The following is a 24053-nucleotide window of genomic DNA, read 5'->3' on the forward strand; positions in this document are numbered from 1 at the left end:
AAAGAGAGTATAAAATGTATTCAGGGGCTTCCCTGGTGGCGCAGTGGTTGAGAGTCCGCCTGCCGATGCAGGGGACACGGGTTCGTGCCCTGGTCTGGGAGGATCCCACATGCCGCAGAGCGGCTGGGCCTGTGAGCCATGGCCGCTGAGCCTGCGCATCCGGAGCCTGTGCTCCGCAACGGGAGAGGCCACAACAGTGAGAGGCCCGCATACTGCAAAAAAACCAGAAAAAACAAAAAAACAAACAAAAAAAAGTGTTCAGATATACTAGCTGCTTGATTTAGTTTAGGCTTCAGGAATAATGGGAAATCACTAGTAGCAAGTATAGTGCTGCCTGACACTGGTTTGCTCAGGACCTGTGTTCAGGTGAAAGCAATGTTACTTCTTTAAGGGCAGAATCAACTTCCCATTTCCTCCTGATCTTCAGTTCCACTCTACAGAAAGCTTAGTGACATCCACTATATAGCAGATCCTGGGATAACCCCCAGGAAAATAATGACATGATCCTCATCCTCCAAATTTTTTACAGCCCCACAGGGAAGCAGAACATGGAAACAGAGTGAAACAAGTAAAATGCTACTGTACAGAGTAGAAAAGAAGTCATGTTTAAGAGAAGTTCTGGGAAAGGCTTCTTGGAGTTGGTGATTCACATGCAGAAATTTTAAGAAAATTTCATCAGGTGAACTTGAAGAAAAGGCTGATGGAAAAGAGATAAAGGTGTGAAGTCACAGAAGTGTAAAATAGCCATGTGAGTGTGAGTACTTGGTATTGCTACGATGATCCTGGGGAAGTGGGGGAAGAGGATTGAAGTCAGAGAAGGGGAAGCAAGGCTGTAGTGAAAAGAAAGGAATAGGCCAGAAAAGGAAGGTCTTAACTGCCATGTGTAGCGCCTTGGGTTTTGTCCTTAGGTGATGGAGATATGGAAGGTTTTTGAGCATGTCACTTCATGATCAGATTTGCATTTTGTAAGATTATTTGTGGCTGGATTATGGAGAATGGTGTGATGGGTACTGGATTGCATGGTAGCATGGAGACCTAGTTAAAAAGGTAATGCAATAGTTCAAATTAGTGATGAGATAATTTTCTGGTGTAAAATCTCCGATTGATTCATAAATACACTGCCACATTTTAAAATGTCAGCAAATTGAAAATATTTTTAGTATTCAGTAGAACTAATTCATTGCTACTTTTATAGTTTAAAATTATTCATGAAATTGATAGCAATGAAAAATTGAAAGAGGGTTAATATTTTATTTGTCTGTGGAATTAAACCAGTACACTAAGAGAAAAAGTTTCACAGTTATAATTTTGCTATTAATGTGGAATATTACTTTACAAAATGTAAGGTAATGAATTTGTTTTATATATATATACATATATATATCTAGTTGTGGAAATTATACATACTTGAAAACAAGTGAATGATGTCATACTGTCGGTACATGTAGGTATTTGTCGAATTTGCATTTGATACTGAACTGATAGTTATAACCAAGACTTTGTATTAATTCAAGTCGTGGCATAAGTTATGGATATTTTTAAGCAGAAAGTTAAATCCCAAATCGAGAAAGAATGAAAATATTTGTCAGGGAAAATTAAATAGCCATATATGCATATATGACTGTAATTTTAAAAAGAGCACGTGTTAAAAGATCATTGCAAATCATATATTTGGAACAGCACATTTGAAAATAGCTTTAAATTGTCTCACAGATAGTGTGGCATATAAGTCTTCTTACCAAATCTTGGTTTTGGTGCGTAAGTCCTCACTTCTTAGTTATCACAGCAGGAAACAAAAGTCAGAGTTGATGAAATTAGAATATCCATAACCTTGTGGGGGAATAGAATATTAGAGTGCTACATCTTTTTCAGTATGAACCCAAGATTAAAAAAAAATGTTGCTATTTAAGTATACAGTAGTATACAAGTTATCATAAATATTAGGTTGTATGCCCCATAATCAAATGGAATAATGATCAGTTTCTGTTGTATATTATCTTCAATTCAAATTAATGCTCAGGAATCCAATTTCATGCCTTACTATTGGTCAGACTTTCTTTATCTGTGTATAATATTGTGAATGCCTATAGTTTTAGGATTGCAAGTTTATTGCACTGCATTCAATGTTAGAGTATTTATCAGTCTTCAGAGATTACATTGAAGGTTTAGGGGTTAGGATGTACTTGCTATGCATGATTTTTATGAAATTTTTGATAATAACTTTTTCATAGGATCTGTTCATCCTTGTCTCTTTTTCCCCCCATGTCATAATAGAATGTATTATAGTACTTTGAAGAAACTTTTTCAGCAAAATATATTTTTACTACACTTTTACCCTTAATAGGTTCTGTTAGGGGAATCAATGACAACATGTTTCAAAGCAGAAATCTTTTCATGCTTGGTTTTTTTTTTTTTTGTTTAATGAGATTTCAGGTATATTTTAACAACTGGGGTTTCCCTGATGAATCATTAAAATGAGTGGGCTGGAAGGTAATACGAACTTTTCTCAGTACTGCCCTATTTTACTCTGCTGGGTTATTGGTTGCTTTTTAAGTAGAACCTGGGTGTGTTGGAGTTGGTGGTTGGGGATTCAGAAGGGAAGAGGGGAAAGGGTCAGTTAGGAAATACTAGGTAAACCTCTGATGACCTATTGGGAAATCCTACTCAAATTCTACTTTCCTCAATTTACACCATGTTGTGTTTAAGCTTTCTATTTTTGCTCTGCCAAGCTCAACTTTCCAAGTACTGTATATAGGCAAATAGAAAATATATTTTCAGCTATTGATTGAAGTTTAAGGTATCAAGCCATGTGTGGATTAGCCTGTGGAATCAATTTCTCATGTGTGTGGGATTAAAATCGTTAAAACCATCATCACTGAAACCGTACCTTCCTACAACTAATAGCAGTAAGGTGTCTGTGGAATATATTAATACAACATGTCCTCTAATTTAAAATTATTACTTGGTATTTGGCTGGAAAATTATTTGAATATTGTAAGTAACTGCATTGACATCATATATGAGGGCTAATTATGGGTTTCTAATGTGACTTAGCTTTAGTTTTTAAAAATCCACATGAGATATTTATACTTAGCACATCTTTTTTGATAAATCAGTGGCATATGGCAAATTTCCTTTAGCTATACCGTTTAAAAAAAAAACCCAAAAAACTGAACTACCACAGCAGTTGTAACTGTTAGAGGAGGTAGACAAAAATGTAGTTCACCTTGAAAATGATCATGGCTCAAGGAATAAAGAAACTGGGTCAAGCTTAAAATAAATTCAGGTACCATGACCAAAGTTTTATATATAAATTTAAAAATATTCACAGCATTGGTTTCAGGCTACTTTTGTTCTTGGTGATCTTATCAATAATGCATTATTCGTTTTTAATTCAGATGACTCTAATGGCAACTTTTCATTTTGGTCAAAATATTTATATGAAATACTATTGTGATTTTTCACCTTCTATTCCCCCTTAATTGTAAATGTACATTTTTGGAAGGCAGATAATTCTCCAATAGATCATTTTGACCTCTGGTAATCTTAAATAGAACTTGAAGTGGTTTAACATTCCTGTGTCCTAGCTATCACTTTGACTCTTTTTATATTGCTAAATTAATGTTTAGCATTTAACCACATATCATTAAATCATAGTATTGATAATGAATTAAACTTTCATAAAGCTTTAGTAGTGTAGTAGGTTCTCATTCATCTGGAGTCACTGGGGAATAAAAAATGCTGAAGAAATGAGGTTTTTTAAAACTGAAGCTTACTTGTTTAAGCAGAAAAACTTAAAAGCTGATAAAAATTTATCTGAAACATTTTTTATGCTCTTTTAGGGAGTATGAACAGACTGGCCATTTACTCATAAAATATCATCATTCTAGTGTCATGTAGAAAGGACATGGGCTTTCTGTTTGGTGTTTATTCTCCAATGTGGGAAGTTTTGTTTGTTTGTTTGTTTGTTTCTTCCTTTTAAAATGCCATACCCCTAATTCTAATATACTTACTGCGTTTAATTGTTTCAGGGCTTAAGGTCTGTGGTGGTACATGCGCTAATGCCTTAACAGATTCATAAATCCAGGCACCTATGTAAGACATTTGGCTGCATGTAGGTTCACCCAACTCTTTTGGCAAACAGCTGGCCGCATCTTCCTGCCATGGAGGAGACCCTGTCCTTCTCTGGAGTGAGGACTTTCAGTGTTGAGGCCCTGTTACTGCTGCTCCAAAACACTCACTTTCCAGTAGCCATTGCTAGTGGTGCAAAATGTCTGTATTTACCTGGCGTGCTCATGAGAATCTATTATGTCAGGTGACCATCTTTAGTTTTCTGGGATTACTGCTAAAATGAGCAAATAGTGTACTCCCTTTATCTTTTAGTAAATTCCAGAGTAACAGCAAAAATCCTTTTTAACACAGTGTCTTTTTTTTTTTTTCCCAACTCCTGCTCATGTTTCCAGCAGTGTTTTCTAAAGCAAAGCTCAATCAAGCACAGTGAAAGTATTATTTGAGCAGTTCTTTAATGTGCTGTAATGACATTTGGTTTGAATCTTATGTTTAAAAATCAGGTTCCCCTCTTTTGCTTGCACCTAGTGGGAATCATCTTTCTTCCAGGTTGTGCTTAAAGAAGACTATAGGGGAAGAACATAATTTCTTCTTGCTGCAAAAGTTGCAGTAGAAGTAAATGGGGGAACTGCCAGGATATGTCTGTCTCCACAAAACAAGCAGAACAAATTTCCATGAATCAAAGCCACTAAGTATAGTTTTCAGAGATGGTAGGACATAGTTACTTTCCCTAGAAAAATACCCCAAATGCAGGCACACCCGTTGGCCACTAGAAGAATGCTCAAGTAAACGCTAGTTCAAACCTGTACATTTCACTCTTCTTACTGAGCTATTAAAGGGGTGGAAATCTACTATAACTATAATCTTTTTTCCGCTTTTCTATTTTTCAACCTCCCACACGCTTGGTGTTCAGTTCTGCTTAGTGAGTGTCTTGAATCTACAGCAGCACCTACACGTACTGCCTCCACAGTGGCTGATAGTTTGCAGATAACTCATGATTCAGAGCCATAAGAAACATCTGTAACTCTAGGGCATGGTATGTGCTCTAGATTAATCATGGAAAAGGGCAGAGTAATGAAGAATCAGAAAGCTTGTTTTTTTCCAAATATTAATGTTTCTTTCTTTGAGGTTATATATGAGTGGAATATTCTCTAGAGTGGTTTATATCACATTCCATCACTCGGGGAAATATCTCAGGTCATTTTTATAAGAACCTTTTAGAGACCTTTTAAGCATATACACAGCATATACACCTTAGTGTGGTTAGGTCAGAGGAAATAAAGCAAGATAGCAGGTATCTGTCATGTGATGCAGTAAGCAGATTAGTGTTAAACTGCTTTTCTTTTTTCTTGAAACCTTTGATATAATTTTCAAAATTGCCTTTCACTAGTTTCTCATTTGCTTTCTAGAAGTTTCCTTCATTTGAAGGGTTACCATTTTGTTAAACCTGGAGGCTGTTTGTTAACTTACTGAATACAGCATTATAAAGTTGAAGTCACCAGCCAGCCTGAAAAAATCGAGCTGCATAGCGCAGTCTCTGAGCTTACTTCTTGCCCACAAAATCTGCAGTACTCTGAAATTTGTATTTGAAATACAGTATGCTGATGGGGAATGGGTAACACCCACTGCCTTTCAAATGCATGTGTATATCTACTTTTCCCACCTTTCCTTGGTGAATAGGGAGCTGTGATTGAAAAGAACTGATTTTAAAATGCTGGAGGATTCTATCTTTACTCCTTAAGTAAGGTGGTTTATCCTAATAATGGGAGGGGCAAAATACCTTATTTCTGTTTGTCAGCTGCTATGCTTCAATTTTATCTTCACAGCACACCTCTGAGGTTAGTACTTTTATCCCCATTTTAGAGAAGGTGAGACTAAGTCCTACAATGTTAGGTAACTTGTCCAAGGTCCTACAGCTAGGACATGACAGAACTGAGCCCCAGGACTCATACCTTTTCCACCCGAGGAGCACTGCTTCCTATTTTACAGATAAGTGAAGTATGTGTTTGTATCTTTTCCCAAAAAATGCTCATTGGAAGATTTAAGATATCAAGAAATAAGCTTTTTTCACTTCAGTCATTCTTTGAGAACCGTTTGAGACATTTTGCTTTGAAAGGCAATTTAAGCAGGCATTGCTTTGACTGAGCAAGGTAAAGCACAGTTTTCTTAGGAGCATCACTGAGTTTTTGATACTAATAATTTTGTGGAACAATGTTATTAAGGAAAGCAATATGCTTGTTTAATGAGTGGTGTTTACTTAAGTCATAAAGGAGAATTCAAACATCTGGAATATTTTAAAACAATGTAGTTGTTATATACCAAGTGATATTTCTTCTTTACTTCTTACAGGAAATAGCATATAATTTGAAATATATAAAAGTTTTTACATTCATACATATATTTTTATCTCACTGAGCACTTTAACAAAAGTGATACTATTAAAGTAAAAAGTTGCTTGACAGCCGATTCTCTGTGGTGAAAATTTTACCACATCTTTTAATAGTAATGTTACTTTATCACTCTTAATGCATTTGTTGTTTAAAGTAAGGTTGTAGAAACTTTGCTGTTCACAAGCATATAGCTTTACCCTACTTTTTCGGTCTTCCTTTGGAGGTGGGATATTGACAATACTGAGGAAGTGGTCAAGCGTCTCAAAAAATTGTATCCTAAAGATTTTTAACACTAGAGAATTGAGATTTGAATATGAGTGTGCTGTCTTCTAAATATGGATTTGTTGGAGGCATTGGTAGCTGATGAATTTAAAGATGGATTAATATGAGAGTTCCAGAATCAGAGAATTCCTGAACTGGAAAGGCCCATACAAATGAAGGGCTCTTGGAGTGAAAGTGTTAGTTAGGACATGAGTTCAGTGACTGTCAAAGTCTAGATAGAGCTCTAGGCCAAGCCAGTGCTGAGGTTACTGAGTCAGGGTCACAGCCGTTCCAGCCAGGAAGTGAGTGATCACAGTGGGAGAGAACTTTAAACTTCCTGGGCAGGAGAAAAAACTGAGTCATTGTGGAAGTAATCTTAAGACATGAAGAATACAGAAATCAGAAAAATAAAGCATCTTTATTTCCTCTTATTGACATGAATGGTATAAAAATATTGATTCCAAAGTACAAACCTCAAGTGTTATATACTTTTTAAAAAAGCGGGACAAGCCTATTTAAAAAAATAATTTGTCTGTAAACGGCTTTATTTGCTTTCTGGGTATAATATTTTAACATATTTATTTGAAAATGTTTATACAATTTTTTTTTGGCTTAATATCTAGAATCTGTGAAGATTTGAAAGGGCCAATGAGTATTCTCATCATTGAGGCATTCTATGGAGGGTCCCATAAACAGCTGGCGGATCTGCTTCAAGAAGAGTTAGAATACTGTGTCCTTTATACCCTTCCTGCAAAGAAATGGCACTGGAGAGCACGGACATCGGCTTTGTACTTCTCTCAGAATATTCCCGCCAGTGAGCATTACAGGTAATTGGAGCTCAGGCTGCGTCTCCAGCCTGTTTTAAATGTACTTGTTCTAAGGAGGTTGCTTCTCTGTTGGCCTCTGTGAGATTTCCTCCAACTATGGAATTGGTCAGAATGACTACAGTAGCTATTCCTTTAGCGACAGCAGAGCAGCCGAGTACATTTTTACTCTGAGGACACCTGGTCGGTAGGAAAGTGGATCCATTTAGAGCCTGCATGCCTTTTCTCATTTGTCTTGTGCTTTTATCACATGCACGTGTGGGTGTATGATGACATTTTTTGGCCTGAGATGAGAGTTGATCTTGTGCACATTTGTTTTTTGCTTCCATAATCTCCCATGCCTCTTTTAGTGAGTATGCTGTTTTAGGGTGTCTGCTCTGTACTAGGAGCTAATGTTGGAAAGATGGATATGACCAAGGCCTGTGCCCTTACAGGCTTTAAAGACTATTCAGAGATGAGTAGTTTTTAAAGTGTCATGAGAGTATGAAAAGGGGAGAAGTTGATTTTGACTGTGACAAATTGGAGGTCGCTTTGTAGAGTTGGTCAACTTTGCTTTGTCTGGAAGGATGAAAAGATTTTGGGGACACAGGCCTCAGTTTTGAATTTTGAATTGTTAGGAAGTGGGAACTAGGGGGACCTATGAGAAGGGCTTCCGAGACACACTGAAAAGTGTGGATGGGAAATACCGATTCCATTTTAAGGAAACAGTAGAATGGAATCCTCCTGAATATCCTTACTGCCATATGTCTCCTGATGGTTAAATAGTGGAAGATTATCCTACTGTGGTTTACATATCCGATGTTCTTACCATTCTGGGCCCTTCTGTGTAGGACTGCATTGGTGGTGGCAGGAGTCGGGAGGGCCAGGCCGATAATGAATGGAGTTCGAGCAGCTAGGTTGTTAGAGAAAGGGCACGTTGCAAGCTGCAGTGCTCACCTTGGCGTCAGCAGCCATATCCATCTGCTGCTGCTTGTAAGGTGGGGCAGAGACAAGGGAGAGAGCAGCTTGAGATTTAAATGTAGGTTGCTGTTCTTAGTAGTAATTTGGGGGATTCAGAAAATAACCCATTTGGTGTATAAAAACCATGCATCGCCTCTGAGAATTCAGATTGTCAGATGGAACAGCAGTGAGCGCTCAAGTCAAGTTGCTTGGGATTATAAAGGTAAAAGCTGTTTGGGGGCATATTGAGAATTTTGTATTTTTCTAATCTAAAGTGTATTTTTCCTTACAAAATTTAATGTTTTATATTCTGATAATCACCAAGTGAATATTGTGGATTCACTAGTAGTATTAGAAATTTCAGTGCATGTATCAATATAAAAGTTTTCAAGGCAATGGCAAGTGAGTCGTTGCCTTGAAACAGTGCTAAACAGGATTTTAGCACTGTTGCGGTGCTAAAATTGATTGTTTATAGTTGCTTTCATATCTCATTTAATTGTGTTTTCTCAGCACCAATTGCATTATGTTACTTAAGGTCAAGTAATCCAGTGGCTTTATGGCACATTTTCATTTAACATTACCATTTCATATAATACATTCATTCATACCAAATGATAGAATACATTTCTACAATGATTTGAGCATTGAAACAAACCATTTCTGTATCTGCTGTTAGATTTCATTTTGATTACGCAGTGTTTTGGAATGGAATTTTTGTATCACAAATATATGTGTGTGGATAGCATGCAAACAAACACTTCTGTGCCCGTGGCTTCCCCACTCCGTTTGAGGTCTGAAGCATTTGAGGTAAAACATCACATTGCTTTTTGAAGCAGTCTTATTTGGGAGGTAGATTTCTGAAAGATGGTGTCATAAAATATAAAGTTTTACTCTCTGATAGCCATAACCTCCAGGTCCTAACAGTGGTATCTGTGATCTTTCAAACTCAGCCATTTAAGCTGCAGTTAATGGTACTTATTAATCTAATCAGACTTCACTAAAACATACCTCACCAGTCTAACTTACAGTTATATTTGACTAACGATAACTTATCTACTCTTTACCAAATAACCTTTCTGTATACTTTTAGAAAAAACAGCAGCAGCTTGAAAACTTATATACGAAGTTAAAAAATATGCTCACTCAACCCTAGATAGAAGTGCAAGAATGACGTTTTGTTACACCAGATAAATCTGATCTCTGTGGAGACTTTTAAAGATATGAAAAGTTCTTGATTTCTATTTACTTACTCTATTTGTACATTTGTCAAATGAAATCACCAAAATTCATAAAGATAAAATGATTAAGCACCAATATTGCATACTATGCAAAAACTACTCTGAACTAGTAGGAATGTGTCTGATAAGAAAGACCTTGAATGTAGGTACACAGGTTATTTTTTTTCAACATCTGTACACATAGTCATTGTTTTTATAAGCTCGTTATCTGGGTAATATTTTATTACTAAAAGAATAAATGCTCCAGCCTAATTAATCAGCTTGATTCTGCTTTATCTTGACAGTGAAAAGAATACATCATGATTCACATTTAGAGCTGTTTAATTTTTATTATAGATTACAAAAGCTCCACAATTTATTTTTCTCAAAAGTGGTTTGGTAATTATTAGGTTTTATTAAAGCCTTGCCTTCTGGAAACTTCACAAAATGCAGAAAAATGTTTCTGAGGATGGGCCTCAAATTTCATGTTCTGAAATGTATGAGTCATTTGTCCCAGCATCAAGCATTTCTACTTTCTTAAAATATACCTAGAGTAGGCATCAAAGATATTTCATTCTTTTTTCTTTCTGCAATATCTTTACTGAACTGAAAGAATCGCTCTTACTTAAAATCATTTTTTTCACTCTCAGATGCTTACAGTTACATTTTCATTCCATCTGAGGTATTGTGGCAGATACTGATCATTGCCCACCTAACAGCCCTTCCTCCTTGTTAACAGAATTAGTTTTCTTTGGCGTGGCTAAGTACCCAGCCCCTGGGAGTGAAGCTTGATGGACTTAAGTTGGTCATGATGATTCCTTTCTCTGCCAGATTTTCAGTTTTCCTTGAAGCTAGTGCTGGATTCTGGCAAATTCAGTTTAAGTAGATGACTTCTGGGGGTTCTTCCAACTAAGTTTTTTTAATTTTATTTTGTGTTTTTACTTATAAAAAGAGAAAGCCATCTCCCCTTCTCTGCATTTCACTGTGGTTATGATGTCTACAACCAGCAGATGACAAGATGAGGACAAAACACCTGAGCTGCCATAAATGGCTGATGAAAGGCTGGAACGCTATAGCTACCTAGTACCCTGAAAACCCTCTGTCCCTAAAACATCTAGCTGTGTTTTGTAAAACATACTAATTTCATTTTAAGTTCATAGCCGAGCAGAGTAAGAGAGGATCTGGGGAGGGATTTGGAAGTTAGAGTGGTCACCTTGCTTTGAAGCCGTGGCTGCGTAGTTTTCATAAAGGGGACTGGTTAACTGAGTTATGTTACATTCTTGAAATGAAATACTGTGCAGCATTAACCTGAATTAGGAAGCTTTCTGTGTCCTCTTATTGGAATCTCTCCAAGACAAGTGACCAAAAGTAAGGTGCCAAAGAGTGTTATTAGTGCTATCTTTGGTGCCAAGAAAGGAGGTTATAAGAAGGAAACGATGGAAGAGTGCATTGGAAATGAATGAAGATACTTGCCTGGGGGTTAGTGTAGCAGAGGTTGTTGGTGCCCCACCCATATCCCTCCCACCTTTCTCTTGTTGTGTGCCCTGGCCAGCTTCCTGCTGTCAGTCTCTGCAGCCCTTTTTGCCTGGGGGAGTAGCTGTTCTGCCAGTGCAGGCAGCAGGCCCCAGTTGCCCTCTGCCAGTGATCTTCGCCCCTCAGATGAAATCATTCTGAAGTGTGAACAGGAGAGGAATCATTAACAAAGATTCCTCAAAAACCCTGTAAGTCAGGAAATAAAAGCATAATTCTAAATAATTCATGGGTCACAGAAGAAATTATAACGGATACTAAAAAACAGAACTGAGTCATAGTGAAAATACTGCATATCACAATGTGGGTTGCATCTAAGTTGACAGTCACAGCCACATCATCTTTAATAAATTTATTTTTATTATTATCTTTTTAAATTGTGATATGCAGTGCCTTCTAAAGCTTGGCCCAGGGCAGGGCTCCTCTTACTTTAAGCTAGGAGGAGTACTGGGAAGGAAACAATAAAAAGAGAAAACATAGTGAAATTGAAAGCATATATGTGTGTGTGTGTGTGTATAGAAAATGGAGATGAACAAACTAAAATTAGTGATTTTGAAATAATAAAACAGATATAAATCCAGGCATGCTTTATTTATTTTTTTAAGGCACAATTCATTTTTGGAGTGAAAAAAATGTAACTACAGATATGACACAAATCAGTAAAAAGGAGGAAATACTGTTAATAATTTTATGTTAATACATTTACAAACTTAGACAATATGGATAATTTCTTAGAAAAACATAACTTCTAACACCTTACTCAAAATGAAATAGAAAATCCGAATGGAACTATAATCATTAAAGCTATTGTTACATTAACTAAAAATCTCGCCATTAATAGACAGAGGCTGGGTCCTCGTGCAGACTGGTTTACACCAGTGCCTCTCTGTCTCTTTCCAGACTTGCGTTACATGAGATCAAGTGTCTAGTTTTTTAAGTTTTCTGTTTCTTGTAGCCATCCTAGTCCTAATTGGTGTTGATTATCATTATGATATCTCCCTTCCCTACTCCCAACCCCTGACCTTTTTTTTTTTTTTAAATGTCTAAGGAGGGGCAAGGAAAGCAAATAGTTGGATAGAAAATAAATTGAATGAAAGTTCAGTTGGGTCAAGTAATGTATAAAGTGAAATTCAAGCTTAAGGTGATATTTGATTATTGATAATTCTGTTATGATTTGCCATTTTCTTAAATGGTACCTTGACTGTGTCTCTTCATTAAGCAGATTCTCTTTCAGGGAAGCTGTGATTTATTATTTATTTATTTATTTATTTACTTGTTTATTTATTTATTTTTGTTCTTAATTGAACTATTTGCTGTGAAACATTGAACATAACTTTCTTTGGGAGAGTGAACATTTTTAACTGATATGAACTACCTATGTATGTTTGGTGTTTTTAACTAGCCTTTGTGAATAAAGATATGGCTAAACTAGTGATTATAGGTAAATTAATAAGGAAGGTGGTGGTTTCTCAAACAATTCTTTTATAAATTAATAATTCAATTACTTTGCTTGGCAATTATATCTTGTTTTGAATTGTTACCTGTTGTTAAAGGTATAACTTTCTGAATAATATAATAATACTTTAGTAATAAAACATCATTTTATTAAAATGTACCTTTCTGAATAATTTAATACCATCTTAATCATGAAGACACCTTTATATTAGTGTGCATCATAGTTGGGAATATAAAAGTAAATGATGACTTGTTAAGAATTTGCAGGTAAGTGAAGTGTTGTTAGGCATACAAAGGGCAGTCATTTTGCATCTCTGTAACCAAGGTAAGATTTGATGGATTTAAATAATAGTAATAATTGCTAACATATTGAACATTTACCATGTAGTAGACATTCTACAGTCCTGGAAGCTAGATATTGTTTTCCTGGTTTAGCAGAGGTAGAATCTCGGGCTTAGAGTCAGGTTACTTGCACTGGGTTACACAGCTAGTTATGGTAGATATGTGATTTGAGCTCAAGTCTGGCCACTTGCAAAGGCCATACACTGTTCATTCTTTTTAAGCCCATGCTTTTAACCACTATGCTATCTCATTGGCTTGCTGGAAGTAGTTTAATTAAGTAAATTAAGCCCGACTACCTCTTGATGAAAAAATATATTACTAGATTTCTCTATTAGAAGTGGGTGGTGGTGCCTCTTGGGGTCTTGAGAAGGGATATAGTTCTTGAAACTTATTGGAGGCTGATGTCTGGGAACCAAGAGTCTTTCTAGGTTTGTGAATGTGATATTTTCATTTTTTCTTAGCACATTTCTCTTTAGTTTTCAGCGATAGAAGTCACATGTCATTTGAATTTTCCTCTTGAGGTTTTTCTTTAAATCCAAATAAAATGCTACATGTGATGCTTTTTAAAAATCATCGGGTAAGCTCATGAATGAAAATAACATTCTTGTTTGTGGTGCTCAGTACCTGCCATTACCAAGTTACCCTCAGACTGCTATACTGTGAAGTTCTCTACTTGGTTTATGAACTTGGCTAGAGATAGCATTCCAGTACTGCCCAGCCCACTGCCCTTATATCATTAGCAGTTGCATACAGTTCTTGGGGTTTGGATGATGTTCTGACACTGCGTAAATAATATTATCATTAGGTGCGATGCAGCATCCCATAGTCTGACCCATATGTGACTCTTCCATTTATGAGAACTGGCCGAGAGTTTCCTTGTCACCGTTGCCCAGCCGGCCAGCTTCCTTATCCTATACTGCCTAATTGTGGGATTCTCTTTTGGTTTGTTTTTCTACCGATCTGCTCTTGTGTCTAGGCAGTGCACAGAGCAGCTTTCCAGTATTTGTACAGTGCTTAGGGCTTTGTTCACAATATTACATCTCAGTGAACTCTCCTCTGATTGACAGTATAAAACCATCTGGACTTTTATGTTGAAAATGTAGCTGACCCCAACGCCACAGAAATAGTATAATACTGCACACCAACTAACTAACCATTCAGTCAGTCTCTGTTTCTCTGTCTCTCTCTGCCTATCTCTCTTTTCTCTCACTCTCTTCTCTCTCATATACAAAGACATGCACATGCACCTGAATGACTAACTTTTAAATTACTGTAACACATCCTTCATTGCAAAACTGGAAATTGTGTCACAAGCATCCTAAAGGAGGGTTTCCAGACTTTATCTTTTCCACTTTTCTTTGTGTTTCTTTTTCAGTGCTGTCAAGAAGGAAAGTATTCCAGTAGCAAGAAAAACATTTTTTCATGTTATGGAGTTCGTAGTTTATTCTCACCATCAACTGCTAATTCAAAAGTGTTTGTATACTTAGTAGCAAGCACTGTGAACCCACTGCTTCCAAGGAGTTAAGCACAACAGTGGAACTTCTAGCATATTTTAAAAATAAAATAAAATTTCACATTTAAGATTCTGTACAGCCCCCAGGTAACAGTGCATCAGGATATAAGATATTATTTTGAACAGACTCTGTGCCTTAAAGACCTAGAGGATAAATCTCCCATATATTTAACCTTTGAAATTTGACAACTGTATTTTAAAAGACAAACTGAATGTTTATTACACTTTTACAGAGCAGAGAAAATCATTATTTTTAATGAAGGAAATGGAAAGAGCAAAAAAACCCCAAACACCCTTAAATGGATGCAAAATCATACTATTGTATATAAAAAATGCTTTGGCTGTCGAGTAAGGACCTTCATAATTTTGCTTTTAGAAGTCACATGCTTATTTTTCACGTAACAATTGAAACAGTGAGTCTGATCTTAAGAGTGCTTCTAATCTAGTTGTTTTAGGTGTTTTCATTGCACTTCCACTCCCAACATTTGTTTGTTTATTTGAGAAAGTGTTTCTGCTTTTATTAAGGTCTTAGTCAATGAAATATGTTTGCTTTGGGAGCTGTATAGGGTGTGCACAGGTCTGAGTGTCTGACATCCTGTATTCAGGGCTTCTAAAGCTGTGGTGCAGATACTCTGGTACCCTTCCCTTCTCTTAAGCCTCCCCCCTCTTAGGGAAGCTTTCACACTCACTTATTTCCTTGGGATGAGATTCGGCCTCCTAGCCATCTTTGGACACACTGTCCTGTTTATTAAATGGCCAATTCTTGTGCATCTCTTCTTTGTTTATACTCTGTGGTTCTTTCACATGATGGACCTGTTGGCCTCCTGACCAGCCAGCCCACAAAGATAAACGCAGGTGGAAGGCAGGAGCTGAATCAGGTCTTGTTCTTACAAAAGAGCGTACATGTCCCTTTCATTCTTCTGTCTTTCTGAAGAACATAATCCTATATTTTAGTAACTTTTTTCCTGTAAGCAGTCTTTCCTATGTTTCTCTTTGTTCACCATCTCATGCTGATCATCAAAATTTAACACTCCTTTTTGAGGAGAAATTCCTGGTGACTGAATACATGTAGTTGAGAGAGGGCAGGAGAGTGAGATGGTTTGACCAGACTAGGTATCTTTTGGTTCTTTTCTAAGCTTGTTTCCATTTTTTTTCCCTTCATCAGCATGTATTAAGAACTTTTATGTCCAGAGCCAGTGCCTATGCGGGCACTGGTGATGTAAAGGCAGACTTGACAAACGTGGACCTACAGTGCTGACCCTTAGTAAGCATTTAGTAAACTCTGTTGATTGAAAGAAAATGTAATGCCTGTATATCCAATTGTTATACGAGTAATTTGGATTAAATAATCCCTGATTAAAAACCGTCAGTGACTTCACCTTGCAAACGTAAAAATCCAGATTACATATAGGGCTCATAGGGCCCTGCCTGCCTCTGCGACCTCATCTCTGATCCCTGACATCTCACTAATCTGCTGTAGTAGCGGCATTGGTCTTGGTCACTTACTCTGAAATGTCAAGCTCTTTCCTGCTTCAGGCTGGTCCTTCAGCTGGTAACACTAACTCATGTCCCCTCCCCACACCTTTGCTTACTTCTTCCCATCCCTCACCTTCTCAGAGAGGCCTTCCCTGATCAGTCTATCTAAAACAAGCCCTCTATTTCAGCATCCTAAATTAATGTATATTAATTACATTGCATATAATTTGTAATTATTTTATTTGTTTGATTTTTTTTCTTTTTTCATTATTCTGTAAGTTCCGTGATGACAAGGGCCATATTTGTCTTGTTTACCATTTTTATCTCCAGTACCTAGTTTGCTTCCTAGCAGATAGTAGCTGTTGAGTAAATATGGTTGAATGAATGCTTTCATATCTGTGGGTTTGAAAATACAAACAAAATATGGTTGTAATTGACTTTGCTAATTTGCTTATTTTTTTCAGCTCTCAGCACTACCAGTATCATGTGTCCAGGGATATTGTCTCTTCTGCACAGAAACTGCTTAGAGACATTTAAGGCCTCAGAATTATGGGATTAAACTAAAGAATTCCTTATACACTTACTCACTTTTTTTTTTTTTTTTTTTTTGCGGTACGCGGGCCTCTCACTGTTGTGGCCTCTCCCGTTGCAGAGCATAGGCTCCGGACGCGCAGGCTCAGCGGCCATGGCTCACGGGCCTAGCCGCTCCGCGGCATGTGGGATCTTCCCAGACCGGGGCATGAACCCGTGTCCCCTGCATCGGCGACTCTCAACCACTGCGCCACCAGGGAAGCCCTTATTCACTTATTTTTATGGGTTGTATTAATCATACTATGATATCAGTCATTCATTATGTAAATTTTGATAATAGAAAATACATTTTTCTGGAATTTCCCCTGTATAAAAATGTTTCTGGAAAAAAATTGTTTCTTAGTTCAGGAAACTTTGTACAATCTAGCATATGTGTGAGATAATTTTGTAAAATTTCACATGATTATATTTAAGGCTTTTTAAATTTGGCAATAGCCACCCATGAAGAGTGGCCTTTTAATATATGGTGTGGAAGCTATAGGATAAATGAGAGATTAGAATTTGTCCCAAAGAAGTATTTAGCTTGGCCGCTGCAATTATTTAAGCATTTTTAATTTTTACTGCTTTTAAGACAGATAGACATTCTTTGTTTTGGTCACAAATACAACTAGTTGCCATTGTTTTCTACTGACCTGCTTCTGTATTTATGTTACTTAACTGGTCCATTTAGGCCTTTGTGTTTGTAGCCTCTGGTCTAGACTCTGTCCAAGAATTCATCTTCAGATACTCTTCAATAAAATATATTTAAATGTACATATACATAAAGGAGTTTATTAAAAGAATATAAATCACTCATGTTGGAAAGAAACAATATACTGTAGTAGGGGAATCAGCAGTTCTGGGTTCTAATCCCAACTCTGCCATCAATTAATTGTTTGGACTTGGAAAAGTCATGTTTTTTAACCTTAGAGTCTTATTTTTTTAATCTGTAACTAAAGGTTTTGGTTTCTTCTACTGAGTTCTATGATGTCTTAAACAAGGAATTAAAATCAAGATCAAGATTTAAAGAATTCTAACACAAATGACAAATTTGTTCTGTCTCTCATTTAGCTTTGTTATCAACCACTGCTTCATTTAATACAGAAATTATTTCCTTATCTTGTTTGTGTATCTTCTTGCATATTTACTTTTATTTATGGAGTTAAGAGACTTTTGAGCAATAATTCTTTCCAATAGTGCTTATATCTTTTAAGTTGTTCTGATATGACTTATTTGTTTGGATCTTCTGTTCCAGCCTCAGAATGTCATGATTATATCTGCCTTTTCAAAGAGAAGGTGCTTGACCTTTGTGTTAGCTATCTGTCTCTATAGGGCATGGAACATAAGACATGTACACTAAATACTGAATATGTTACTATAGACCTCACACAGAAGAGTCAGGACTACAAAGAGGGTAGCATTCATTAAAGAAGTACAGAGGAGGGAGTTTAATCCTCATTCAGGAAATTCTGAGGTAGACCTCCTGAGAAGATGTTAGAGATTTTAAAAGATAGAGGTGAAGTGGAAGAGTGCTGTAGAAGAAAGAAGTGTTTTGAACAAAGGTATTAATGCAGGAAAATTGGGAAATGTTTGGAAATCTCTAAAATCTTGGTTTAGCACGAACATATTCTGAGTTAGGAGGAGTTGTGGGCCATCAGGTTGGGAGGATAAGGCAGATTTTGTCTAGTTCATGAACATTCTTGAATTCAAGGTTAAGAATTTAGGGATCTTTTGCTTTAGGTTATGAGTATCCTTTGATGGCTCTATTACTCAGGACCCTATTAGTTGCACATGATAGACCCCAATTCAAAATCAGTTAAACATAAGGGAAAATGTATTGGCTCATATAACTGAAAGTCCTAGAGTGGTTGACTCCAGGCAAAGCTGGATCCAGTGATTAGGCCTCTTGTTTTCTTGACTCTGCTTTCCTCTGGTTTGGCTCTCTCCAAATGGATGTCTCCCAGAGCCAAGTCTATATCTCACCAGCTTAGTTACCCTATCTGAAAGAGTGTACCACTCTTGGCAGTTGTAGCCAAAGTCCCAGATTGAGTGAAAGCACTTTTTTTTTTTTTTTAATCTTATGGTCTTTGAACTTACTACTGTGACAAAGGCATCTAATGTCATAATTGGCCAGTCCAGTGTCACATGGGCACTTTGGGGTCGACCTCGTCCAAACCTTGTGAACGGAGTGCAAGAGAGCAAAAGGAAAATTGCATTGCTGTTATTTGAAATTACACTGCTTTGATTTGAACAGTGTTTTGCAGGTAAAACACAGTGAGTATTGCAGTCAAACATGGGAGTGAGGTAAGGAAAACTGCACAGGACAAGTATTACAGCAGTACAGGATGGAGACCATGGATGAGGGTAGAGGTGGCCATTGGATTCTTAACATCTAATATAGAAATAGTGAGATTCTGAATGCGAATAATGATAGTAGGAATGGTAGATGGTAAAGGAATTAGCAATATGAATGAAATTTATGTTGTTTGCATTTCACTAGTTATAAAATTTGTCTAGGAGCCGAATTGAAAGTTACCTTTATCCTGTCTATGAAAAAAGAATTTGGTGTACAAATTAATTTAGGCAGAAGCAAGGAGATCACAGTTAAACTACTTTAGTAGTTATAATTATTTTAAAAATAGCTATGCCAATTGTAAATCATTCATATTCACTCATTAAATTGGATCAGTGGGTTTACTTTGGCAGCATTTTAAGTTACTCCACATACTTCACTGTAGCAAAACTTCCTTTTCTTTAAGGAATTAATGTAACACTGCCTCTTTTCTCTGTGTAAATAAAATTTATAATATATATTATGTATACATGTATATGTGTGTATATGTACATATTATCCAAACATACACATAATCAATAAGTGATTCATTACTTGGTATTAACTTCTCAAACTTAGCACTCCCCCCTCAAAAAAAGGGGAAAGTCATGTATTAAGTGCATCTCTAGAGTTCTTATTTTATGCTAGATCCCAAAGTAAAAATTAATGAGTGAAGTTTGTGGTTGCCACTCTACTTAGTATTCAGTTCAGAAAAGCCAGTCTCTTCCTCAGTGGTCTGGACTGGTAAGGCATATGTTTGAAGAACACACACTGTGTGCCAGACACAAATGATAAAAGAGTAAATAAGGTAGTGCACTTTAGGAACTGAGTCCCTTCTCTTGGATATAGTTCTATTCCTTTTATTATTTTTTTTCCAGCACTTTTTGCACAATGTTCACTTGAATCAGCCTTTCTAAAGCCATCAGATACTAATATGTTTCTAGGGAAATTTCCCACACTTGGTAACCTGTCTTTCCCTATAGTAATAGAGCTGAAGTATAGGGGATTTTTAGGCCATGGTTTGTTTCACTGTGTATCTAGTGTTGATACAGATATTTGTTTGTATATGAACTGTTTTGGTGATTTTCAGAAAATGAAAGTGGCTAAGAATGTGAACTAGTTTTTGTCACTGTTTTTTTTTTTTTTTGGTTTTTTTTGGACTCAATCATAAGCTTAAATAAAATGAAAAAAATTTCATGAAATCCAGTTATATTAAAGGCATATGTTACTTGTATATTGTGTGTGTCTGTGTGTATGTAGCATTTGTATTGTAGAGTTTCTCATTCAGAGGTAGTGATTCTTAGCTTTCATTTTATAGCATTGCTTAGTGTCTTCAATTCTCTCAAAGGAGATTTTTAAAACAGAAAAACATCAACTCGCTCTTATTGAAAAAATACTTTTCTATACCATTTTATAAGAAGATTGCTGCCAGGAATTCAAGTAATAGCACAGTGCCATTATTACAAAGGTTTAGGAATCCTTGACTCTTGCAATTGGTGGAAACGAAGAGATTATGACTCAGGGGCTCATAAAGAGTGATTAGGAGGACTATGCAATCATTTTAGTAGTAGTAGTATTTTTATTTTTCTAAGTGTTCAAAAATATTTCATGACATTCATATTTTATTTGCAGTATTTTTTGAAAAATGTAAGAGAAGTAAGAGAAGCAGAGGTTAAGAATCGAGGACTTATTGGCTCTGAAATTGGAGTATTGAGTATTTAGTATGTAAGTAGAGTTTATGTGAGTAATCTTTTTTTTTTTGTCTGATTTTGGTATTTAGAACTGGGAGTAGGAAAAAGAAGACACACATACATATTCACACAAGAAGGAGAAACAGTGGCGGTTTTAGATTTGAAGTACCTGAAAAACATTCAGGCTTCTGGAAACATGATCTTTATATTTGCCTTCTTTCAGTCAGTTTTATTTTAGATAAAATGCTGGCTGATGGTAGTGGTCCACTTGAACAGTGTTGAGTTTTCTTTATTTTTTTTTTCCTTGGAAAAAAGCTCCCAGAAAACTTTTGTCCTTTAATATGTTCAACATGCATATGTTTTACATGTATTAACTAGTATTAAAAATGCAGTTTCTAATTAGATGTCTAAATCTGAGAGGAGTTGTGGTGAGCACCAGCCTCTTAGAATTACTGAAAAAGAAAGTTTTGATGAACAGGGTTTTCTTTTTGGCTATTGCATCCTTCAGCCTGCTCTGGCCCCAGAAACTATTATGTTCTAGGATTTCTAATGCATATTGTCGGTTCTGGTGATAAACCCTTAAGATATTGATTATATCAAAACTTGGAGAATTCAGAATATTTACATTCTGTTATGACCTGTTCTATATTACAGCAAAAAAGTTAGTATTTCTGTTATTAAGGATTTAGGCTTTAGATGAGCATCAGTAGTTATAAACTTGGTAGGTCTTAGGTTTTAGAAAAAATGTTGAAAATCTCTAAAGTAATACTGCAACCTGGCTTTGTTTGGTATTTTTGTTTTACATTTTAAAATGGGGGGGGCAGTGACAGGGAAATCCCTTCTCTCCAAATTTGTATGAGTCACCTGAAGCCTTCCTTCTAATAGAGTTTAATGACATGGTGCCATTTGAATCAGTATTTCCACATTTGCAATTTAGAATATTCAGTTTGAACTCATCAGCATTCATTTTCATTTCTGTTTTACTTTTCTATTTGTCATACAGTTTTTTTTTCTTTTTTCCAGCTGGTAAGCACATCAAACCAAGAATGACTTCTTTTTTCATAGACATGGAGTGTCAGTTGTTCTCTCACTTATTTTGTCTTGCTGGCTAATGTGGTATTTGTTCACAGCTCCAAACCACAGATTAGACACATAGATATTGACTAATCCTGACTTACAAATATTAGCCATACAATGTGAATTCCTTCAATGTTTGGGCATCCCTAATAATGGGTTTTGATTTTCTCTTTGTACCTATTAGACATATTGTTAGATAGTAGCTGTGAGGGAGCAGGAGAGAGCACTGGACTGGAAGCCAGAGGAGCTGAATTAAAGGCCCAGTTTAGCCACTCAGACTCTAAGGGCAGATCACCATTCTTTTGTATCTTCATCTGCAAAATGGTGAAAAGAAAAAATAATACCCTGCCCATTTATCTTCAGGGTTTGTTATGAGGATCAAATGAGATAATAATGTTCGAAGAATATTTTGTAAACTGAAGAGTAAGATGCTATCGTGAAGTTAGAATTTGTGCTCTTCTTTTATGTAACTCATTTGCTCTGAGATTTTTATTTTTAGGTTATTAATTTCTAGCCTTTAGTTTATCTCTTTTATCTCTTTTAAAATGTAAATAGAAGAGATGGCATGGAATTAATACTTAAATAAAAAAATAATGTTTAAAGAGTGTTTGGCCCACAGCTACAATATGCTGCTGTGTTTGTTCTTCAGTACATGTGGTTCATAGTGATTAGAAGAAATGATAGTGTTGATGTCATTCACAGATTTTTGGTTTCTGTTTAACTTATTTCAGTTCTGATATCACTTTTGAGTTATAGTTAAACAGCAATAATTAAATAATTATTTTATTATTTAATAAATAATTTAATAAATAATAATAAATAGTGGGTAGTAATAAGGAATGAAAATAGTGGTCATATTTATATTTCTGCAATTAGAAAAAGTGAATTAATAATTCACAGTTTATTCATTTTCTTCAACTAACATTTGTGTAATGACTTCTATTTTGTAAGGTACTTTCCTAGGTACTTGATTTGAAAGTGTGTAAAAAAAATGCTGTGTTTATGAAAAAGGTAAAATGGAGGGTGGCTAAATTGCACCCTTATCTAGTAAAGACTAAATAAAGTATTAAAGAGAAAAAAAGGTGTACATTTGTCTCATGGATCTGAAGGTTTTGACAATACTGGTTGCTATTTTTTTTTTTTAAAGAAAAGCAGCACTTCATACCTATGATAAAATGACTGTAATTTTCTAACACAAAGTAGTTATTTCACATATACAGTATCATCTCTTTGTTTAAACCCCGAAGAAAAGAATTATGTGAATGCCTGAACATGTAGAAATGTCTCACTTTAATTTTAATGAAAGAATAACAGCTGAAAATCCTAACTGCCAAAAATATTTGTTAAACGGAAATAAATGTTCAAATATATTTTCTTCGAGTTGATGTGAATTTTAGTAAACATACCAAGTTTCTTTTCTTGTTCACAATAGAAATGGCCATTTCAGATCAGCTGTGTCACTGGCCACCACATCAGTGCAGATTATTTAGCTGGAATATATCTTTAAAACTTGTTATAAATGTGCTTGAAAGCTTTTTATTAGTAGGTAAAATTTTTGAAGAGACCTTATGTATATTAGTTTTGCTTTTTTTCTTTTTTCTGTAGAAATAGGCTTTCTTTATTTCTTTCAAAAACCTCTGAATACACTTCTACCTTTGCTAATTGGGGCTGAAGATAAAATATACTTCAGGTGAATTGGAGAAATACGTTTGCCCAGCTTGTTGCAGAGAGAGAGACCTAACCTGCTCATTTGATTTCCTTCCCTTTTTTAGACATTCTATTTATGTTATTTCTTATACCTGTAAAGAGTTAAATAAGCAAAACTAAACACTCTTAACTACTCAAATCCTGCTCCCCACTTACCCGCTTCCAGACCATTCTAAATCTTTCATCCATTTCTTTTGCCCTTCACCTTCAGTATTTTACAGAGCAACTCATTAAGTAACAAACAATTCTGAATAAGCTATTAATAATGTTTTACTTTTTGTCACTGCTAAGCAGTGTTACCTGTTCAGTTAAACTTGGACAGGATTAATAATAGTGAGGAAGTGGTCATTCTGTGAGTGGATCCGTGGATGAGAGGAAAAACAAAAAAATTTGTAAAGTAACAGATAATTAACTCATGGATTTTTGAGCAGCTGAAATTCAAAAGCAAATATGTTAGGGTGATTTTGGTATCTTATGATATTTAATATTGCCCATTTCTTGAAGTTTTATAAGCAAAGGTCATCATAAATTTGTGCAGGAAATATTTTATTATTATTTCTAAGTTCCCTGAGGGCAGAGGCTTTGTTTTTTTTCACAACTATTCCCAAGGTCTAATTCTCTTAGTGTTCAGTAAATATTTGTTGGATGAATGAATAAATAA

General features: G+C 35.8%; 1 protein-coding gene across 10 annotated transcripts in view; it reads left to right on the forward strand.

Annotated features, from left to right (window-relative positions):
- GTDC1 (glycosyltransferase like domain containing 1) overlaps window positions 1–24053 on the forward strand; it is a 390290-nt gene that overhangs the window by 98623 nt on the left and 267614 nt on the right. For 6 of the 10 annotated variants that reach the window (XM_081242640.1, XM_081242633.1, XM_081242635.1 and 3 more), the window contains one exon: window positions 7343–7546. In XM_081242640.1, the coding sequence (XP_081098766.1) occupies window positions 7368–7546 (179 nt within the window). In that variant the 5' untranslated portion in view covers window positions 7343–7367. Of the gene's footprint in view, window positions 1–529; window positions 755–7342; window positions 7547–24053 lie in introns of those variants that run through there. The other 4 variants (XM_081242639.1, XM_081242637.1, XM_081242638.1 and 1 more) reach the window with 3 other exon arrangements.

Source organism: Mesoplodon bidens (genome assembly GCF_964165515.1).
Source record: "Mesoplodon bidens genome assembly, chromosome: 8".
NCBI lineage: Eukaryota > Metazoa > Chordata > Mammalia > Artiodactyla > Ziphiidae > Mesoplodon > Mesoplodon bidens.